We start from the raw sequence: 21,969 nt of genomic DNA, 5'->3' as shown, positions 1-21,969 counted from the left end.
AACAGTATGTTGCAATGTAGCGGTCCAGTCTTTTACCTTCTGCATCACGCCATCAAAGGGGGAGTCTCTCTCATCTACACTCCTTTTTCATTTAGGTTCTCTAGTCAATCGTTAATTAGAGATGGATGCGTATGGGACTAATACAGAATACTAGCTGGCTCTAGAATCTCACCGTAGAAAAAATGTCCAATATTCTTGATGCTGTGTCTAGAGTGAAATGGGATCGTAGGACTGCGGCGAAGCGGGCCGTCTTTCTAGCGGCCGCTGCCTACGGTGTGAAAACGCTTTATCCTATAATTTACAGGCAAATAACCAGAAGAAGAAATAGCAGAAATAACCAAGGTGCTAAAGCAGAGGAAAATGGATCTATTTTGTCAGTTTCGTCGCAGACAGACTTAGAAATTGTAGGTCGAAGTAAGTCCCCAGGAGTAAATGCTGAATTTTTTAAGCAAATACTTGAACTCATCAAAATCCTCTTCCCGAAGCTTATTTCAAAAGAGCTCGGTTTGCTTTCCTTGCATTCTGTCGCTTTGATATCCCGGACATTTCTGTCTATCTATGTCGCAGGCTTGGATGGTAAGATTGTGAAAACAATCGTTGAAAAGGACCCCAGAAGTTTCACGATTCAATTGATGAAATGGATCCTCATAGCCATCCCTGCTACTTTTGTGAACAGCGCGATCCGTTACCTCGAGTGCAAGCTTGCCTTGGCGTTTCGTACTCGGCTGGTGAACCATGCATACCAGACCTATTTTACAGATCAAACCTATTATAAAGTCAGTAACATGGACGGGAGACTAACGAACCCGGATCAGTCTCTCACTGAGGACGTCATGATGTTTTCGCAGTCTGTGGCGCATCTCTACTCGAACCTAACCAAACCAATCTTGGATGTGATGCTTACCTCCTACACTCTCATCCAGACTGCCCGGTCCAGGGGCGCCAACGCCAGCGGGCCAACGCTATTAGCCGGCTTGGTGGTGTTCGCCACCGCTAAGGTTCTGCGGGCCTGTTCTCCGAAATTTGGCAAACTCGTGGCAGAGGAGGCCCACAGGAAGGGATATCTGCGCTATGTGCACTCTAGAATTATCGCCAATGCTGAAGAAATAGCCTTTTACAGGGGCCATAAGGTATACAGTCTGGTGATGTGTATAACAATTTCACCACGTCGATCGATGGCATGTCATGTAACGATGACATCACATCTTATTCAAATGCACCACTGTCATTCCTTTTATTTCAAAGTCTGAATATTTTGTTAAGGCTATGTCACATTGTTTCCAAGGCATTTATTGAGCAAAATACATATTCAGTGTATCTGCTGCTGCACAAAGAGAGAGAGCTATGTTGTGAGAACACTGTGATACAGGTAAAGACAGATGGGGTATGGTGTCCTTCTTCTTGCCAGGTTGAGATGCAGCAGCTTCAGAAGTGCTACCGGGCCTTGGCGGAACAGATGAACCTGATCCTGTCCAAGCGTCTGTGGTACATCATGGTGGAGCAGTTCCTCATGAAGTACGTGTGGAGCGGCTGCGGGCTGGTCATGGTCGCTGTGCCCATCATCACAGCCACGGGCTTCGCTGACAACGGTTCGTCTGCTTCCTTGACAAGAGGGGGATGTGGCACTTCCTGTTGTTTTGTTGCACGCCATTTTTTTTGTTTTTTTGTGCTGCTGTTCATTATCATATCTACCTAACAATAGGCCTGGTTGTTCTTTATATTCTGTCATTTGCACTCTCATTCTACTAGCTTGGTTCATCTCATGCAGGGAAGTCTAGGGGCCTTTCTGTAATAACAAAGCAGAGGAAGAAGAGACCTTTTCCACACACAATAGCCGATAAGCATTTGTTAAATCCACAGGAAACCCAATAGTGCCTCCCTCACAGTAATGTGGCTTAGAGGCATGGACTGCTGGAGGTTGTGTATTTGTTGTGTTGATCAGGAATTCTTCTTCCTCTTCCTATTGTCTTTACCCACGCTTGCATTGAGCTGTTGTAGCTACGTGGTACTTGAGCCCCCCCCCACACACACACACACCCACACTCACACATACATAATCCATCTCTCTCGTTCATACACTTAGACTCATACAAACACACACTGCATGGTATCAATCATACAGGGGTAAAACAGGCCTGATTCTTCTTCAGTTGTTAGCCCGGTCCTTCATGATCAGAGCTGGACCTTTTCCCAGAAAGCCACCTGACGGTGTTTGTGTTTCCCCCCTGCAGAGACTGCAGATGGGCAGACCCACGTCTTGGTGAGCGAGAGAACAGAGGCCTTCACCACCGCCCGCAACCTCCTGGCCTCTGGAGCAGATGCCATTGAGAGGATCATGTCCTCCTACAAAGAGGTGATGGTTCTCTCCTCCTACACTCTGCTCCTCAACCCTCTTTCCTTCTGGAAATAAATTCACCAGGCCCGAGATAGCGGTCTACTTTTTTCGATCTGATGGTAATAAATGTTTTCAAGGAAGAAATTCTATTTTTTTCTCCTTGTCTCTATATATCTACACTGTATGAATAACATCTAGTTTCATCTAGTCCATGATGTGTTCAAAATGTGGCGGCATTAGGCACACAAGAGGACCCATCCTACAAGGTCATTTTATTTAGCTGCATTACAAACAGCTCCATTTATTTCTATTGATGTGTGTCTCTAAGCCTGCGTCTCACATTTGGTCATTACTCAACAGTAATGACTACATGGGAAGTGAAAGAAAAGAGCCCAAGAAACCACAACTGAAATAACAGCCAGAACGCCACACGGTGTCTTAACGCTTTCTGTCTGTTTATTTCTACTGTGCGTGGGCTGGTAGTTCTAACCTTTCAGCACGAGAAATTGAGACATTCCTCTTTTGTTTTCCAAATCGTTTGCTTTGCAAATCAGATCCTCAGATATGCATCTAAACAAATCCTGTTGTATGTTAGTCTATATGCAGCTGCATACACTTAGATGCATATCCACCCAATGTGAGTAGAGCAGAGGACAGCAAGAGTGAGGAATCATTACAGCCTGCTACAGTATACTGTAAGTATTCCAGCATGCCCCTGCTTGCAGGACCTGAGATGTGGGCTGGAGTGAGAGACAGAGAGAGAGAGAGAGACAGAGAGAAACAACACATTCCTGAGGCCGTGTACATGCTCACATCTGCCTCAGGTTGGAGATACATGCTTAAGTTCCATGTCATTAGAAGCATACATTTACATTTAGCAGTTACAGTGAGTCAGGGACATTCTCCCCGAGGCAAGTAGGGTGAAGTGCCTTGCCCAAGGACACAACGTCATTTTGCACGGTCAGGAATCGAACCAACAACCTTTGAATTAATAGCCCGACTTCCTAACCGCTCAGCCATCTGACTCTTCTAGCCATCCGACTCTCCTGCATACAACACCAGCCTTAACCCTGCCCTCTCTTCTTCTGTCCTCTCTTCCATACTCTTCTCCTCTCTCTTCCTCACCTCTCATCTCCTCTTATTCCCTCCTTTTTTCTGTCGTGTACAGCTTAGCTGTAGCCTAGTCGTGAGTAATCCTCCACCTGTTGATCCTTGATCCTTCACCCAACTAGACTAGCCAAGCTCTCAGGGGTCAACATCACCTCACAGAACCCTGTGCTACATCACTCTACCCTATCTAACCTTCCAGAAAACAGGGCTACAGAATTGTGTAATGCTGTTTAGAACGAAGCAAGACCAGTGGTAGAACAAATGTCTTGCGTCCAGTGTACGGTAGTATCCAGTATCCTTGTATCATTGATGACAACTGTATAGTTTAAAAAGCAAGGTGCAGAAATCAGGGTAAATAGGTTGTTCCACATTATAAAATATCACACAGCCAGGCAGGTGTTACGGGTCTTGTTGTGTTCAGATTTCCTAGCTGGCCCAACAGGGACTCGTTCCCCAGGTAGACTGTCTGTCTTGCCTACCCTCTCCCAGGGCCCAGCCTGAGGCTGCTGTTGACAGTGGCTCTACAGGCCCCCCCCCCCCCCAGAGACAAATTACTCTCCAGCACAAGGCTGTCGCAGGGCTGTGGTCATGTACTGTGTGTGCTCTCTCCAACAATGTGTATTCCAAAACAGCTATAAACAGGGACCATTGTTGAGGGAAATTAAGGTGCAAGACAAATTGTTGTTGCAAAAACTTAGATAAGATTGGACATTTTTACTCACTCTTTGGCCTTGGCCCCCCTCCATGAATTTTGACTGGATTTTTAAATATTGGTTTCTTTGTTATACACCAGCAATGCACCTGTTGTTCATGCATATGTTTATTAGATGTTTTCCAATGACATACACATATCTACATGCACATTGCAACAGTTTTGGGGTCAAGCCAAATCTATTGGTGAGCAATAAATATGTACTGTTCAATAAAACATGCCGTGGGATGAATGACCGGAGCTGGTAGATAACCCAGACTCAGCTCATGGTCTGTTTATCCCACTTTCACCTTTGTGCTTTTCTGTGACAGGTCACGGAACTGGCAGGTTACACGGCACGTGTCCACAACATGTTCCTGGTGTTTGGGGAGGTACAGAGAGGCGTGTACAAGCGCTCATCAGGGTCAGCCTCAACAGGGGAGAAGAAGTCAGCGAGGCCAGAGATGCATATAGATGGACCACTGGAGATTAAAGGTAGGCCTGATCCTTCTCCTGCCCGCCTTCACTTGTACCGAGAATGTACGTTCAGCTTTGGGTTCAGAATGAAATGATTTGATCTCTTAAAAAAAAAAAGTTAAAATATTTTTGGAAAAAAAAGTTAACAAACTCTCTCGAAAAACTAAAAAATATCCGTGAGAATCTCACCTGTCACAGAGCAGGAGGACATTCAAAAGGAAATGTTATAGTTTCACCCACGCAACCACAACTACACACAGTCACACACAAATATTTTCCCTCCAAAAAAGTGTACAAAACATACCCTCAAAAACTTTCCCAAAAAAGTTTCAAAAGGTAGAAAAAACATTTTCAAATCGTTTTTTTTTTGTTGAAAGTTTTATTATTTTTATTAAGTGTGAACCATTGTTTGTGTGTTTGTCCCCTGCAGGAAAGGTGATTGACGTGGACCAGGGCATCATGTGTGAGAGCGTCCCTATCATCACCCCCAACGGAGATGTGGTGGTGTCCAGCCTCAACCTCAAGGTGAGGTCTGCTCCCCCTTGGCTGGTCATGTGACACAGGCCAGACAACCGTTTAGGTGCTGTTCAACTTCAAACAGGGACTTAATGCTGAGCAGGTGTGGTTCTGCCAGCAGTACTAAATGAATTACACAAACCATTTCTTCTGTGGTTTCCTCAAGATACAGCCAGTCATCCCAGGCTTGGGATAACTTTGTGTTGATTCCCAGTATATAGGTTCAGGAGGAGACAGTACATTTGATTGAGTAGAGGATAGGTAATATTAAGGACTCTGCAGTACATTTGAACACTTGTGTTATCTTCGGGTCATTGTGACCCTTCAGTCATTGTGACCCACCGTCGTGTTGCGACAACTTAACCTCATACAAAAATAAAGTGAAGCATTTTCTTTTAACCGTCGGGCTGTCTCAGACCCCCCACAGCGTGAATGTTAAAAGGAAATGCTTTTTATTAGTTTTTGTATTGGGTAAAGTTGTCGCAACACAACTAAGGGTTGTTATGAGCCTTTGGGTCATTATGACTCCACAAAATGTGTCTAGATTTCTGCCAGATGGCATATAAAGAGAGGTGGGGAGAGGTTAAGCTCAGTCCCGCTGGACTAAACTAAACAGCAGGGTTGTGAGTTGGTGTGTAATGTTGCTGCTGGTGGTTCAGGTGGAGGAGGGGATGCACCTGCTGATCACGGGTCCTAACGGCTGTGGCAAGAGCTCTCTGTTCAGGATCCTCAGTGGTCTCTGGCCTGTCTACGGAGGACTGCTGCACAAACCCTTGCCCCAGCACATGTTCTACATCCCACAGAGGTGAGGGACACACACACACACATGCAGCAATGCACTCACTCACTCATTCACTCACACAAACACACAGACACACACATACTTAAGCATGTACACATGCACACATGCTGATATGCACAGTCTTGCTTGTGAACGCACACATTTGATGGTACAGTGTAATACAGTGTTGTAGGTGGTGGATTGAAAGGCCAGAGACGCTTGGTGTTTGTCCCTGGCTTGGGAACCACAATTCACTTTTGGTTAGATTCTCAGGGAGATAATTGACTCGTTAATATCTGACTCCAATTTTAGAAATGTGCACAAGTGCGTTACCTGTAACCTTGAGCACTAAAGTTAATGACATAAAACTCTGACGTAGGTAAAAATTGTCTGCTTGATCAGAGCACCGACCCTAAAGTATGCGTGTTCACTAAACAGTCGTTTATCTCTACTATAATATAGATTTAACCATAGTAGACTTAGTAGGATATGTAATCGATCACTCAGAGGCTCCAATAAATTCCTTCGGAGCGTGGAGATCCACTGTAAGTGACTCAGAGGCCTTAAGTTAAAACCTACTTCAAAAGTCTATGTTTATAATCAGTTAGCCACATCAACCAGACTAGATCAAAGTTTTCACCGCCGTAGCTTGATAGATATGTTTCAAGGAGAACAAGTAACTTCGAAATGCACAATAATAGTTTATTATCTAAATAGTAAGATAATCAATACAATGATAATGAAATATCATCAAATACAAAACATACCTTCGGAGCAATGGTTAAAAAAGGTATTCACAATGAAGACTAGGCGCCTAACGCACCGGAGCTGTATCGTAAACAGAACTCAAAGTGATTGGTAAAACTTCTTCCTATATACACCCAAACTTGACTAAAATGGGGACACCGGTCATGTGACTAAAAAGTTGTCTAACGCATACAAATTCAAATTGGATCATTAATCAAGGCTGCAGTAGACCAAGTGGTGCGCTTGCAAGACAAGGGAATATGTTAAACACATGTTGGTCTGCTGCAGGCACAAACTCTGTAAACCCTGTACATGTACATGTTACAGTATTACAATTATTACTAGAATGTAATACATAAAATAAGAAACAAAAGCATATCAAACATGACATTAAAAGCTGTTTAGAAGAACACAACTTTTAATGATAATTTCAGAGTCTTCTTATGTCCACCTTCCTCTTTAACTGTTGAGATCACCTCTCCAGAGGTGTGTCATTAAGGTGTGATTGTCATTTTAGCATTCATGCAAATCAACGACTGTCCCAGACTAGTGTCTGGGTGACCAGTGACAAAGGGGCTGCCAAAGCGGCCCTACAGTGTATACATCCTGTGGAGGGGTATTTAGTAGTTGCAGTGGTAACATATACCAGTGTAACCTGAGCTTTGTGAGAGCCTGATAGGGGAAACAAGAGCAGGGTTATGGTGAAATATTTACCAGCTGTGTCCAGGTGCAGACTTAAATGTACCCTAACCTATACTCACCTACCATTCCACTGCTGCACAACACTTCCTGTAATGACAGGAAGCTTTAACGGTCAGAGTCACACAAGGAGGTTGGTTATGAGCGGTAAGGGATTGGTTTGAATTTGTGGTAGATAAGCAAAATGATGACCGCTTGAGGACCCATTAAGCACTAGTAGCCTGATCCTTCCGTGTAGCCTTCCAGATCTGTTTCAAGCCATGGATGATAAACCCAGCCTCTCTCCTCCAGGCCCTACATGTCCATTGGTACACTGAGGGATCAGGTGATCTACCCAGACTCCCTGGAGGACATGCATGAGAGAGGCCTCGGGGACAAGGACCTGGAGGCAATCCTGGACATAGTCAACCTCAACCAGATCGTCACCCGCGAGGGAGGTGGGTACCAGGGGAGAGGGGGTGGGGGGATGGTTGTCTGAGCTGGGTACCAGGGGAGAGGGGGTGGGGGGATGGTTGTCTGAGCTGGGTACCAGGGGAGAGGGGGTGGGGGGATGGTTGTCTGAGCTGGGTACCAGGGGAGAGGGGGGGGGATGGGATGGTTGTCTGAGCTGGGTACCAAGGGAGAGGGGGGGGGGGGGGGGATGGGATGGTTGTCTGGGTATTATGACCAGAGAGGTTATTTCAGTTTCCATTCACGTTGGAAGCTTTATTTAGCAGAACAAGCATGGCGCTAATTGGTGGCCACTCTCTGTTGTAAACAAGCAGGCCTATTGTCAAGGCCTGTGCTCTCTCTCCCCCCCCCCCCCCCTTGGCTCAGAGTCTTGAAACTGTGAATGGTAGTTCTGTCCCTGCACCAGCATGGCAGGGTTTCCCAGTCCGGGTTAAATTAACTCAAATAATCTCTGTAATCCAGATTTCCTGATGTTGGGCTCTGTCCAGAGGAGATTATTGTTCACAAGCGAAGTAGGAGGGTATAGAGAAAGAGGCAGTCTCTTTTTCTCTATATCAGGGTCTGGATTAGAAGGCATTATTTGGAGTTTGGACATCTATGAAATATGTTGACGTAAACTACGCAGTGAGGTGTTGTTTGTTGTTAGTATATGTTGAAGTAAAAACACGCTTTTGTGTGTGTAGGCTGGGATGCAGAGATGGACTGGAAGGATGTGCTATCTGGAGGAGAGAAGCAGAGGATGGGGATGGCCCGCATGTTTTACCACCGGTGAGAGAAAACTCAAGTCTTTAAATTCACGGACTGCACCTTTACTAGTCCATTAGTAATGCTTTTCCAGCTTGGGTTCTCATGCTCCTCGTCTCCTGTGTCAGGCCCAAATACGCTCTGTTGGATGAGTGCACCAGCGCTGTGAGCATCGACGTGGAGGGGAAGATATTCCAGGCCGCAAAGGATTCTGGGATCTCGCTTTTATCAATCACCCACAGGCCCTCCCTCTGGTGAGAGATACAACCACACATCATGACAAAACTCATAGAACGCGGCACTGTTCGTTGGAATACAAACACAAAACAGAGTGCATGGCAGCTTACAACAAAACACTCGACCATCTCTCGGATGCATACAGGTCACATCCTAACCCAGAAATGGTCCTCTTGTCCGGCTCTTTGTGCCCACAGGAAGTACCACACTCACTTGCTTCAGTTTGATGGCGAGGGCGGCTGGCGGTTCGAGCAGCTGGACACCGCTACACGCCTCTCGCTCACGGAGGAAAAGCAACGTCTCGAATCCCAGCTGGCAGGAATTCCTAAGATGCAACACAGACTCAATGAGCTCTGCAAGATTCTGGGAGAAGACTCTGTTCTGAAAACTACAGATGAGGCAGAGGAGTGACAATGAGATAACGAGAGAGAGAGAGAGAGAGAGAGAGAGAGAGGGGGGGGGGGGAAGGAGAGATACAGAAACAAAGGCTCAGATCAGTTTAAGTATTATGTTTCTTTTCTACACACACCAACAAGAACATACTGTATGTCTGTATGTTGACAAAGTATTTTGGTGACATTTGAGATGTTTCTAACAATGACAGTTTGTCATTGTAGTGGTCATGTTGATTTTAATATACATTTTGTGCACTTTACTAAGTTTTAGAGAGCTGTTTAATTTTGGTAGTGCTGGAAAATAAGTGTTTTATTCAACATTTTCACTCAGTGTGACAAACAGTATTTTGTTTATTTTACTAAATTGATAGTGTTGGAATCAATTATTTTGTACAGCTTTTAACCTCTCAGTACCTAAATTTCAAACAATCAGTGGCAGTTCCATAGAGAAATCACGCTACTTTGCGTGGTCTTTCAGAATGTGTGGTACTTGCAAGTTAAGTCAACAATGCCACTTTCCTCATCCTGTGTTTCTGGTCCACTGTTTTGTTTGTGGGGCTGGATGAAGCAGTCTCCAACCCTATGATACTCAGTGTGTTCCATCACACACATCCACAGCACAATCCTAGTCTTGATAATACCTCAGACACTGGCCCTAAATCATCTTCTGATACGTTTTGTTACTGGCTCTGCTTTAGCAACAAGGAGTCCATCTTGGAGCTATTATGGGATATGTTAGTGACGGGTGTCAGAGCCAAGGGTTAAAGGCTTGTGGTTCACTGAGCAAATACAATGCAGCCCTCTGCCCCCTGACCAGTAGGGTCCAGCTGTCAAGTCTTACTGCAGATGAGCTGACTAAGCCCTTCCCCTGCACCCCACTGCTCTGAGATCAGACGATGTTGCAGCCAGTGTGTGGATCAGAAGACAATGCCTTCTGCCTGTTGTCCACAGCGACTGGCACCGAGGTATAGGTTTCTCCAGGACATGCTCAGTGTGTTCCTGGACTCCTTTGGTACAAATACCACAGTAGCTTTCAGCTGTAGAATAGCTTTCTGAGGTTTTACTTAACTGTTGTCTGAAAGACAGATGCCTAGTTTACCTTCCTCTATGTTTACCAACTAACTGATCCCAACTGTTTTACTGTGAAGTTTGATATGTTGTTGTCCCATTCCCCCCAAGATGGTTTTCATGAATTGTTCACTATGTTCACAGCAGTATTTTGTTTATGATCCAACTTGTGTGTAGGTAGCATGATGTTGCACTATAACAAATCTTTGTCACAAGACTGTAGTGTAGGTCAATCAGTAGCCTGCTAGCCTGGCTCCAATCAGATCTCTGCTTTACCACAATGCAATCACTCTCCCCATCTAATATCAGTAGATCTGATTGGTTGGCACATAATAATGCCAAGTTATTTGATTGGCCTGTAACCCAAAATGGACTCTGGCCTGCTCTTGCCACAAAATCAAATCAGCAGCAGCATTTGTAGGACACAATCACATGACTGCATTGTCTTGTCTACCTTAAAGGCCCAACCTAGCTGACTGTCTTGCAAGAGATATTCCAATTGGCCAAAGTCATACATATGTTACTAGATATGTACTCTTTGTTTAAATAATACTTTATTTGCATGTAAAGGGTGATTGATTCACACTCTAATGTTTTCTCCACCTTGGTGTCTTCTCCAAAACGCTGCTGAAGCAAAGCTTTCTGGGAGAAGAACTGGCATGCCCCAAGATGGATGTTGTAATAATAATCTTATAATGTTTATAATAACTTCAAGGTTGTTATTCTGGGACCCCAAAGAGGTGTGTGTCAGGAGGCGTCCCTGTGGTGTGTCTTGGAGAACACCTAGTGGATAGACCTGGAGAATGTGTCATTCATTGCACTATAGCACAGAAAGTAGGCTCTGATTTCACCGAGACTCTGCTGACGGTTTTGGTATACTACTGCTGGATGAAACAGAGCCTAAAAAGGGAAATTGGAAGTTGATAAGTTAGTAGATGAGATGATTCTTGAGATCTGACAAGATTGCGACATGAAGATATATAGTTAATCTAAAATACAAATTAAATATGTACTCATGAAACAAGCAACTAAGATGATGTCGGCTGATGCTAGTATGCTCCTCTAAATGGATGATGTCCTAACTAAGAATACTTTATACAATTATTTTGTAATTCCTTTTGTAAGTAAAACAATTGAATGTAACTAACATGTATGTATAATAACATCAACTTTGTCATCAATCATATTTGTTTTAAAATTTGTTTTAATGGGACCACATTTGTACTAACGCATGTTTCAATCATTCTGCTGAGCAAAGATCCAATCTCTTGTAGGAAGCAAACTGATCTTTTGTTAAATCAGGGCGCTTTGTTCACTCCAGTTCACTGTCTGTCAAAATGCTGGATTGAAAGACAAACAGTTTTTGTCTCTATATCAATAGCTGTCTTTGCTCCTTTTACTATCACCTGTATTTTTTATGCTGAAACAACAAACTGTTCCCCTGGCCAGCACCACACGGTCCCACTCTGCATTGGAGAGAAGGCTGTGCTGTCCATTATCATTTTTTGACAGTTGAACATCAGAAATGTAAAACATTCAAATCTGTTCAAAATACCATATTGTACTGTATACTGTATTAATACTTGTATTTTTAGATACATTTAAAAATCATGGTTGTGCTTGGTTAATGACAACTTTAACTTTGGAAAATTAAGATGTATTTTCCTGTTAATAAAATAATACAATGAAGTATGGAACCACTAAGCAAGCGTACAATTGCATCTTGTTTGTTCTTTACTAACTCTAAAGGTCAAGCCTTACAATGGCCATGAGATGCAAGGAATTTTACCAGCATGCAACTTCTGAAAATTCATGTGGGTGCTTAGTGATCGTTTAAGTCGAATTGTAAAGAGGCTTTTGTCGTGATTTATCGGGGGAAAGCATGTATATAAACCTAGCACATTTCAGTGCAACTACCCCTTGTTCAATTAAGAGTTTCTACGCTAATTATGTACTTGAAACAATTTAGGACACTTTGAACAGAAAATGTCTCTGAGACAGAGACCAAAGTATCTCTCTGCCCCCATCTGCTGGATAGAAAGGTGCTTCCGCTAAATTAACCTGCTTTGATGATTTGCAGGTGTATACGAAGCCATGCCATCTGATGCCCACATGATGGCTCTAGACGACAGGCATCTTCACAGTGACGATTTAACGTTTCAATCGGAAACGCATAAAGTCAATTTTAGACATTATTTGCACGATTGAGTTTTTGTAATAAACCAAAGCTCTTTAGTTTCTTAATATTCGTGCTAAATAGGCTATAATTTACGTCTTGTTTCAATTTTTACCATACCATAATGTCTTTTCTGTCTTTTTTTCATGGTAAATTATGAATTCCTCATGGGTGGTTAATCTCGTGATAATTTATGTTTAAAACTACTGAAGGTGACTTCAGGTTGATTTTCCGTCTGATTGGTACTGCTCAAGAGGCGTGGCTTTGTTACGTCGTCTTTCTCGAGATACACGCAGCGAGCAAGTGTATCGGCTCTGTTCCAGTCCGCAAGGCTCCGAGCAAGTACATACTGGGAATAAAGCCATGTCTTTAAAGACGTGATCTCTGAGCTCGTTGTTTACCTGAACAGAAAATGTGGTGTGACAGGATAATACTAGAGGATATAAGGACAGTAACCTTCTCGTTTTAAAATGATACGTTCTTTTCAAGGAGAATAGCTGGACCGTGGCTCATGCGCTTTGGGGACGACGTTGTCCGTAAGCCGATAAAGAAAAAGAAAATCAAGCTATTTATATCCCGCCTGACCAGGCACAACGACCCTCTGCCACAATGACAAGCGGACAGGATGAAAGTACTGTGCGAGTTGCCCTGAGGTAAGGCTGAGGAATCGCTCCTTCAATGGAGAGATGCTCATATTGGTCACGCCTCTCCATTAAAATCTACCTGTTCTTATTGTGAGCATGCCGGGTGTTGGTAAACGCTGTGTTGGAGGCCTAGTCGTAGTAGTTGCACAAAACCACTACGGTGGGTGTACAAGCATAGGGAAGTTCGTTCATTCTGAGAAATTAAACACAACCAATAGAATCGCAACATCCTGCAGCCAAAATGTGATCGCTTCCATGCCGTGGAATCCCTTTGTTGATGCTGACAGTGGGCTACTTAGTGTCTCTGTTCTGAAGACATGCTGAGGATAAGGATTCATGAATGAACAGGGATAAGCTGCAGCAGAAGCCTAGTCTGCAGAACGATTTTCTTTTTACCTTGCTATTCTTTTCACTGTGAATTATATAGGCTACTTCCTGCTAAATATTTCTTGATTTTAGCTCGAGGTCTGTTGTTTTCAAAGACTGTGTATGATGTCTTTTGAGTGTACTAGGGGGGAAGAAAGACCAAACCAGACCGCAGAGATGTATAACAAATCAATACACTAATCAATGTAATGCTATGATACAATAGACAAGCATGGCAGGAGGGGCCGAGAGCAGGGAGCTGTGACAGCCAGGGCTGTGTGTGTGTGTGTGTGCGCGCGTGCATATGTGTGTGTGTGTGTTTGAAAGATGTAAATATGCAGTGTCATGTGAGAAGGACCTGTGGATCAGAGAGACAAAGCCTTGTGCATCTTCGATTCCATCTCCCTGGACTGGACGCCCTTTCTCCAGTTACAACACCCAGACTTTGACCTAAGATTGTTTACCTACCCACTGTCTGGGCTCAGCAACAGGCTCGGCTGCTTGGCCTGCTCTCTCTCTCTCTCTCTCTCTCTCGCTCTCGCTCTCTCTCTCTCTCTCTCTCTCTCTCTCTCTCTCTCTCTCTCTCTCTCTCTCTCTCTCTCTCTCTCTCAACTCAGTTTTTCAGTTTATCGCTCTTAACCTCTCTGTTTCACAATCACTCTCTGTTCCAACAGTATATCACTCTTTCAGTAGTCTCAGTAGATTGCTCTCTCTTTCTTCACTCACTCTTTCACTCTTTCTCTCTCTCTATTTCACTTTCACTCGGTATTACCTCCCTCCCTCCCTCCCTCGTTCAGAGACATTCAGAGGTCAGCTAATCATAAGGCAAAGGGACAGAGGCACATCCCCGTGACAACCTGCACTAGCATTTCTTTATTCAATCTTCTTTATCTAAACATATTATTTCATGTTAATCAAATTCACCATTACAGGTCGTAGTGAAAATAACTGATGTGTATAACACATTTTGTTAACGTTGCACGAATTGCATACTGGCAATCGTAAAATAATATCTGGATAGGGGTTCCAGAAACACTATCTACACACTGGACAGTAAGAGCCCAACTGCTCAGTCAGAAACACTATCTACACACTGGACAGTAAGAGCCCCACTGCTCAGTCAGAAACACTATCTACACACTGGACAGTAAGAGCCCCACTGCTCAGTCAGAAACACTATCTACACACTGGACAGTAAGAGCCCCACTGCTCAGTCAGAAACACTATCTACACACTGGAGAGTAAGAGCCCCACTGCTCAGTCAGAAACACTATCTACACACTGGACAGTAAGAGCACCACTGCTCAGTCAGAAACACTATCTACACACTGGACAGTAAGAGCCCCACTGCTCAGTCAGAAACACTATCTACACACTGGACAGTAACAGACCCCCTGTATATGCAGATACAAGTGTGTGTTCATGTGTGAAACTCTGTATCCTATGCCTTTGTATCCTAATAGAAAGCATTCCTCATAAATTATTATTATTAATTATTATTCTCTCTCTCTCTCTCTCTCTCTCTCTCTCTCTCTCTCTCTCTCTCTCTCTCTCTCTCTCTCTCTCTCTCTCTCTCTCTCTCTCATTTAGTCAGTTGCTCCCAATCAACAGTCAGGCCTCACACCCCTCCCTCCCGTCGGTGGGGTTGAGACAGTCTGCACCCTACAAGCTGACTGGTGATTGTGAAGATGTATATGTAGCTATATCCACTGCTCACATCAGATCAGTGATTACGTCAACCAAGTCCCAAAACTGATAGTATTGGTGCAGGTCCCAAAGTCTGAAGGAGAAGATACTCTCTCAGGTCACATGGTCATATCAAGGCAGAGCCAATCAGGGACTTTGGGGCCAGGTGAACGAGGGAACTGTGTGATTGTTTGTTCACAATATGTGCTTCATGTTTTGGCTACCCGCAATGTTTTTGGGGCTATCTTGTTGTTATGATCAGTGACCTATGCACTTTGTAAAGCTCTCTCTTGGAAGTTGCTTTGGATGAAAGCGTCTGCTAAATGAATAAATGTAAAAAAAGGTAAATTGTGTGTTAAGAGGATGGGGTTGAGGGATAATGGTGGTGTTGATGGACGTTCCACAACCCTCCCATGACACCTGGGCAGCTGGGGGCCCTGCTGCTCGAAGCTGGAGACGGGGAAAGTGCCTCGTCACTAATCCTGGAGGTCTGTAAGCTGATCAGTCCATACTGCCCCCCCCCCCTGGCAGACCTAACCCCCCCTGGCCTGGCCTGTTCTAGCACAGCTATCAGGAGAACACTCACCAATTAGAAAAGATCTACTAAGAACATACGGACACTCAATTACTCAAATATTACACACACACACATGATTACACACACGCACACTCACACCAGATGACATTGTCAGGGGTCTAGTACTTCTGTGCTGGGTCTCTGTGTTTGTGTTTGTGCAAGCTTGTTCTATGGCCGCAGCTCTCCTGAGAGAATGTCATCCTAATCTCTGTCTGAGGACTTGGCGATGTCATGTTTGCTGTTGGCCTGCCAGCATGTCTAGCAGTATTGTATTGAATCAATTTTAATGTTTAAACATCGTCCGGTTGTATTTTACAACTTCAAATTTGCCGTGGCAACGCCACGCCACATTAGTCTTGAGGATTTATTGTTGTTGTCAGAGTGTATGCATAGCCACACACAAACACCACACACACACCACACACACAATTCCATTCATTGCAGTGTGTTGATATTTTATTAAGATTTACCTCCATGGCAACACAAATGATTTCTGAGATACCAGCATTATCAGCGTGAGCACTCCTAAGATACTTCAACTGACAGCTTCTCACTGATTTCTAACAGTTTGAAATGGTGCTTTTGTTTCTGCCCGAGTGTTCAGTAATCACTATAGCTGTTGTGAGACACAGAGCCTGTCTGTGCCTGTTGGGCTAATGCTGTCTGTTAGCACCGAGTCGTTCCTTATCCCTGCTTCAAAGCAAGAGGCTCAAATGGGCTGTTATCACAGTAATGCTGTTATGTAGGACTTAATGGACAAGACACGGAAAGTGTCAGGGTGTTAGCACAGAAGCACCACATATTTTGTTAAGTCTGAGTCTCAAAGTCTTAACCCAACGTGGTTCTCGGGTGTGGTACTGAAGAGGAACGTGGGATTACCTCAGTAGTGGAAAGCAGGGGAACACGTGGAACGGCAGATAAACACAGCGCTGACTGGGACCTGACCCCTAGGCAGCCACACAGGTCACATGCGCTTCATGCGCTCCCGTGCTTAGAAGAGGCACCTCACGTCATCCACACTGCGTCTTTCTGCTGCTCGCCCGGTGGCCTCTCCCTCCACGCAGTGCTACCTTCAGTCCCTGCGTACATGTCAGAGCTTAAGGTGCTGCCTGCTTATGTAACAGTCCATCTGTCTGAGTCTTTGACAGCGGAGTGTGTGCGTGTGTGTGTGTGTTTACAGGAACTGCCAAGAGGCGTGGACCTGGGCGTCTTTGTGGCTACTCATAATAAAGTCTTATTGTGACCTTCGGTGGGGTGAATAGATGTATGTTTATATAGACGGTTTCCATTCATCCTGCACCTGTTTCGGCTGTGTCATACTGGCAGCATGACGGAGCACCTGAAGAAGCGTTCACGTTTCCTGTCAGTTTAAACTGGGTTGAGCAATGGAGTTAGTAAGTGTGTGTCGTAAAGTTATGCCCACACCAGGCACACCAGTGAGTTTGTACATCGATCTTCTTCAAGTGTAGCTTTAATTATTCAAAGCGTGGAGCCACAGTCGTCGGTGCTGGTAGAAGAGTCTAGAGTTTCAGGTGGTTCATCTTAGAAGCAGATTTTAAGTGGATGACAGTTGAGTTAGCCTTTGTGAGATGATGGTTTTAATCCATTATAGCAGAGAAAGAAGTCTATTAGTCACTATACAAACCTTGCCCAGCAAACATATCTTAATGGTTACTATAACTATCTTACTGTCAGCTGAACCTTGCAACTGCAGCTCTCCTATTGGTGGGTCTGAACAGAGCTTGACCCCTCCCCTTGTTCCTGGCCTGGGGTGGATTATGTTAAAGAGCAAGAGTCCAACTGCTGCTTCTGAACAGGAAAAACGCCATTGTGTTCCATTGCTCATCAATATTAATGAGGAAGGTGCTGTGATCCGAAACACAAAGACATGCAAACCATCTGCCAACCACCCTGTCATGTGATATAGCCAACTCTAGTTAGCTATTCAATAACCAGCATGCCACCGAGCTAGAGGGCTGTGGTAGACTGCTAGCCTACTGTGCCACCTAGCTAGAGGGCTGTGGTAGACTGCTAGCCTACTGTGCCACCTAGCTAGAGGGCTGTGGTAGACTGCTAGCCTACTGTGCCACCTAGCTAGAGGGCTGTGGTAGACTGCTAGCCTACTGTGCCACCTAGCTAGAGGGCTGTGGTAGACTGCTAGCCTACTGTGGTAGGGTCCTACACCTGCTGCACACCCTGTGGCTACCTCTGTGTAGGTCACAACCCATGCCTGTGACGTTGTACTGCAGTGTTTGTGTGTGTGTGTGTGTGTGCGCTTTACCCTATGTTCCTCAGTTTACATAGCTAATGTGCTGTATTCAATTTACTGCTGAGCTACACTCAAACCCCTACATAGACTAGTCCCTGGAGAGAGGGAGAGAAGTGAGAGGGACAGAGAGAGAGCGATAGACAAACAGAGAGAGAGAGAGAGATAGAGAGACAGAGAGAGAGTGAGACAGAGAGAGACAGAGAGAGATAGAGAGAGAGAGAGAATCAAACTACGTCATTAGACCACATTACAAGGACAGAACACCACCAGCTCCAAAACCACACAATCATGACATTACCACCGTGGTTCTGTGGAGATTCTCTAAACGAAACAGCCAGCCCAGGTGGCACAGCTCCAAGGACCTGGCCAAGGCTGGTAGCCACCGGCTGCTGGTTCTCCCAACACCAGAGGAATGGGGCCCACACATCGTTTTCCAGCAATGATCATTCATTACCTTGACTGTGCCATGTCAAACATTCATATTATTAACGGGTGGAATTTCCATCTGAAATATCCCACTGCCATGCTTCCTGTGCCCATTTGAACTTCTCTTATCTTCTGCTGTTTCAACAGCAGATGTGCCCTGCGTGCCAGTATGGGATGGTTTATTGGACTGCTCTCTTGTCACAACAGAATGTTTCCAGCTGTTGGTCAGTGGTGACAGGCGTTAGGGAGGGAGTCAGCCCCCTGTCTGTCTGTCCTCAGCCCCCCCCCCCCCCTGAGCTGACACACTGAAGGGGACAGCCCCCGCCTGCTCTTCCTGTCCTCCTCCAGAGCTGCAAAGTGACCTCTGACCTAGGAAGCAGTCCGTGTGGTGGGCAGTGACCCCGACACAAAGGGATGGACCCCTGTGTGGACGGCAGCACTCATTCAAGCATGCAGCTCAGTCCAGCCACTCTCAGACCAGGTCAGAACAAGCTAGACTAGACCAGGCCAAACCACACCAAGCTAGACTGGACTAGATCAGGCCAGGCCAAACCACACCAAGCTAGACTGGACTAGATCAGGCCAAACCACACCAAGCTAGACTGGACTAGATCAGGCCAAACCATACCAAGGCTAAGCCAGTCCAGGGCCAGTGAGTGAGAAGCAAGGGGGTATTCTAGAATGCTGAGTCGGCACCCGTTCTCTTTTGCTTCTCCCACACTCCCCCTCGTCATCCTCAGACAGCCTTGGCAACTGAAGTGACATCACCCCTCTGGCTAAGTGAGTCTGTTAGGGGTGGGGAGGGGGGCAGTGTGTTTTAGGCAAAGGCCCTTTTAGGATGAACACTTAAGGAAAAAAAAAAAAAAAATTCCCATTTGATTTTATTTAGGCGAGAAGAAGCTGCCCTCAGGATTAATAAAACAGTGGTGTTGATAATATTCTTTATACTGCTGTCTCAGTGGAACTACTTGTTGGAACCTGTTTCTTGGAGAGAACTGACGAGAATAACACAGCAAAAGGCCCTTGATCCTGATTCCTAACAGGGGAACAAAGGAGAGGCTGTTCACAGAGAGCCCCTCATCCAGCCCTGCTGAACAGAGAGCCTCAGCCTGGGGTAGAGGGACCCTGTCCTCAGCTGGGCAGAGGGACCCTGTCCTCAGCTGGGCAGGGGGACCCTGTCCTCAGCTGGGCAGGGGGACCCTGTCCTCAGCTGGGTAGAGGGACCCTGTCCTCAGCTGGGCAGGGGGACCCTGTCCTCAGCTGGGTAGAGGGACCCTGTCCTCAGCTGGGCAGAGGGACCCTTTCCTCAGCTGGGTAGAGGGACCCTGTCCTCAGCTGGGTAGAGGGACCCTGTCCTCAGCTGGGCAGAGGGACCCTGTCCTCAGCTGGTTAGAGGGACCCTGTCCTTAGCTGGGTAGAGGGACCCTGTCCTCAGCTGGGTAGAGGGACCCTGTCCTCAGCTGGGTAGAGGGACCCTGTTCTTAGCTGGGTAGAGGGACCCTGTCCTCAGCTGGGTAGAGGGACCCTGTCCTCAGCTGGGTAGAGGGACCCTGTCCTCAGCTGGGCAGAGGGACCCTGTCCTCAGCTGGGCAAAGGGACCCTGTCCTCAGCTGGGTAGAGGGACCCTGTCCTCAGCTGGGTAGGGGGACCCTGTCCTCAGCTGGGCAGAGGGACCCTGTCCTCAGCTGGGTAGAGGGACCCTGTCCTCAGCTGGGCAGGGGGACCCTGTCCTCAGCTGGGGTAGAGGGACCCTGTCCTCAGCTGGGGTAGAGGGACCCTGTCCTCAGCTGGGCAGGGGGACCCTGTCCTCAGCTGGGTAGAGGGACCCTGTCCTCAGCTGGGTAGAGGGACCCTGTCCTCAGCTGGGCAGAGGGACCCTTTCCTCAGCTGGGTAGAGGGACCCTGTCCTCAGCTGGGTAGAGGGACCCTGTCCTCAGCTGGGCAGAGGGACCCTGTCCTCAGCTGGTTAGAGGGACCCTGTCCTCAGCTGGGTAGAGGGACCCTGTCCTCAGCTGGGTAGAGGGACCCTGTCCTCAGCTGGGTAGAGGGACCCTGTCCTCAGCTGGGTAGAGGGACCCTGTCCTCAGCTGGGTAGAGGGACCCTGTCCTCAGCTGGGTAGAGGGACCCTGTCCTCAGCTGGGCAGAGGGACCCTGTCCTCAGCTGGGCAGAGGGACCCTGTCCTCAGCTGGGCAAAGGGACCTTGTCCTCAGCTGGGTAGAGGGACCCTGTCCTCAGCTGGGTAGGGGGACCCTGTCCTCAGCTGGGCAGAGGGACCCTGTCCTCAGCTGGGTAGAGGGACCCTGTCCTCAGCTGGGCAGGGGGACCCTGTCCTCAGCTGGGCAGAGGGACCCTGTCCTCAGCTGGGGTAGAGGGACCCTGTCCTCAGCTGGGCAGGGGGACCCTGTCCTCAGCTGGGGCAGAGGGACCCTGTCTTCAGCTGGGCAGGGGGACCATGTCCTCAGCTGCAGACTCAGTGACCCTCTACACAGAAACCGCAGCACGCATCAATGACTCCTTAAGACCATACGCGTTATATAAGTGAATTTTGCGTAAATACCGTAAATATAGAATTTATTGTTGTCTAGTTACCTAACCCACTATAGACACACATACTGTACAGGACATACAGTATACACACACACACACACGCTCAGTGAACATGTGACAACGGACGACACTAGCATAAAGAAAGGGAAATGGAAAATGGGAGGGTGACACACACACACACACACAATGATCCTGTCGTGTCCTGATGATGACAGTGGAATAGTGAAATCCTCCCATCCGATTGACTTCCTTCTCGCTCTCTCCTTCCTCTTCCTCCTGCCCCTGGGGCGGGTTCTAACCCGGGCCAGGCCTGGTGCACTCCCACCCAGGCCAGAACACGTTACACAACCTGGCTAGGTCAACCTGTCTTTCCCAGCTGCCTCTCTTCCAGCCTGTCGGCTGTTACATAAAGACGGCATTCTAAAGAGTTCTGGAGGGCAAGAGGAGAGAGAGGGAGAGAGAGAGAGAGTGAGAGAGAGAGAGAGATATTGTATGAAAGCTTTGGAGAGATCATGTTTCCTTCAGGTACCTATTCCTGAAGAATAGAGAAACTGTCCAGCATTCACCCTTTTTAAAAAGACCTTTCAACATTTTCTATTCAAGATAAAGCATGGAACGGTGCGTTTGTGTGTGTGTGTGTGACTGAGTTTGCGTGGGATACACATAAAAACAGTTGCTGTGAGATGGAGCTATCTTAGTAACTGTCTACATTGTGTGTGGGTGTGTATGTTCAGAATGTGGGTGTGTGTCGATTGCTCTGCTGCGTGTGTGTGTGTGTGTGTGTGTGCGTGCGTAGTGCAAGGTGTGGGGTGATCTCTCATTAACCCTGGCAGGCCTCATCAGCATCAGTAGCTGAGTGTTTTGAACCTTGAGGAGCCTGCCAGACCTCCACAGACCTGCCACGCCCATATAACAGGAGTTCACCTCCTGTTGGACCCCTGTGGAACCTTCTGGATCTCCTTCCTCCTCTCAGCTCTGAACACACCCAGGAGACAAGAGCAGAAAGTCTCGTGTTTCCCATAGCAT

At 46.4% G+C, this 21,969-nt stretch overlaps 2 protein-coding genes across 2 annotated transcripts in view; both read left to right on the top strand.

The window, feature by feature from the left end:
* The first annotated feature begins 44 nt into the window (after positions 1-44).
* Positions 45-9,242, top strand: abcd2 (ATP-binding cassette, sub-family D (ALD), member 2). The gene is made up of 10 exons (XM_084701148.1): positions 45-1,130; positions 1,409-1,589; positions 2,232-2,353; positions 4,469-4,631; positions 5,044-5,138; positions 5,789-5,934; positions 7,648-7,793; positions 8,490-8,574; positions 8,679-8,804; positions 8,985-9,242. The coding sequence occupies exons 1-10, from the start codon at positions 183-185 to the stop codon at positions 9,196-9,198; spliced, it is 2,226 nt and encodes a 741-aa protein (XP_084557274.1). The 5' UTR covers positions 45-182; the 3' UTR covers positions 9,199-9,242.
* Positions 9,243-12,756: 3,514 nt separating this feature from the next.
* LOC146276410 (kinesin-like protein KIF21A) overlaps positions 12,757-21,969 on the top strand; it is a 29,933-nt gene continuing 20,720 nt past the window's right edge. Inside the window, exon 1 of the mRNA XM_084701479.1 lies at positions 12,757-13,079. Within this exon, the coding sequence (XP_084557605.1) occupies positions 13,036-13,079 (44 nt within the window). The 5' untranslated portion in view covers positions 12,757-13,035. The remainder of the gene's footprint in view (positions 13,080-21,969) is intronic.

This window comes from Hypomesus nipponensis, chromosome 7, assembly GCF_054491055.1.
Source record: "Hypomesus nipponensis isolate SF chromosome 7, ASM5449105v1, whole genome shotgun sequence".
In the NCBI taxonomy this organism is placed as follows: domain Eukaryota; kingdom Metazoa; phylum Chordata; class Actinopteri; order Osmeriformes; family Osmeridae; genus Hypomesus; species Hypomesus nipponensis.
Note: the sequence above shows the minus strand (reverse complement) of the source record. Positions and strands in the feature narration are given on the sequence as shown.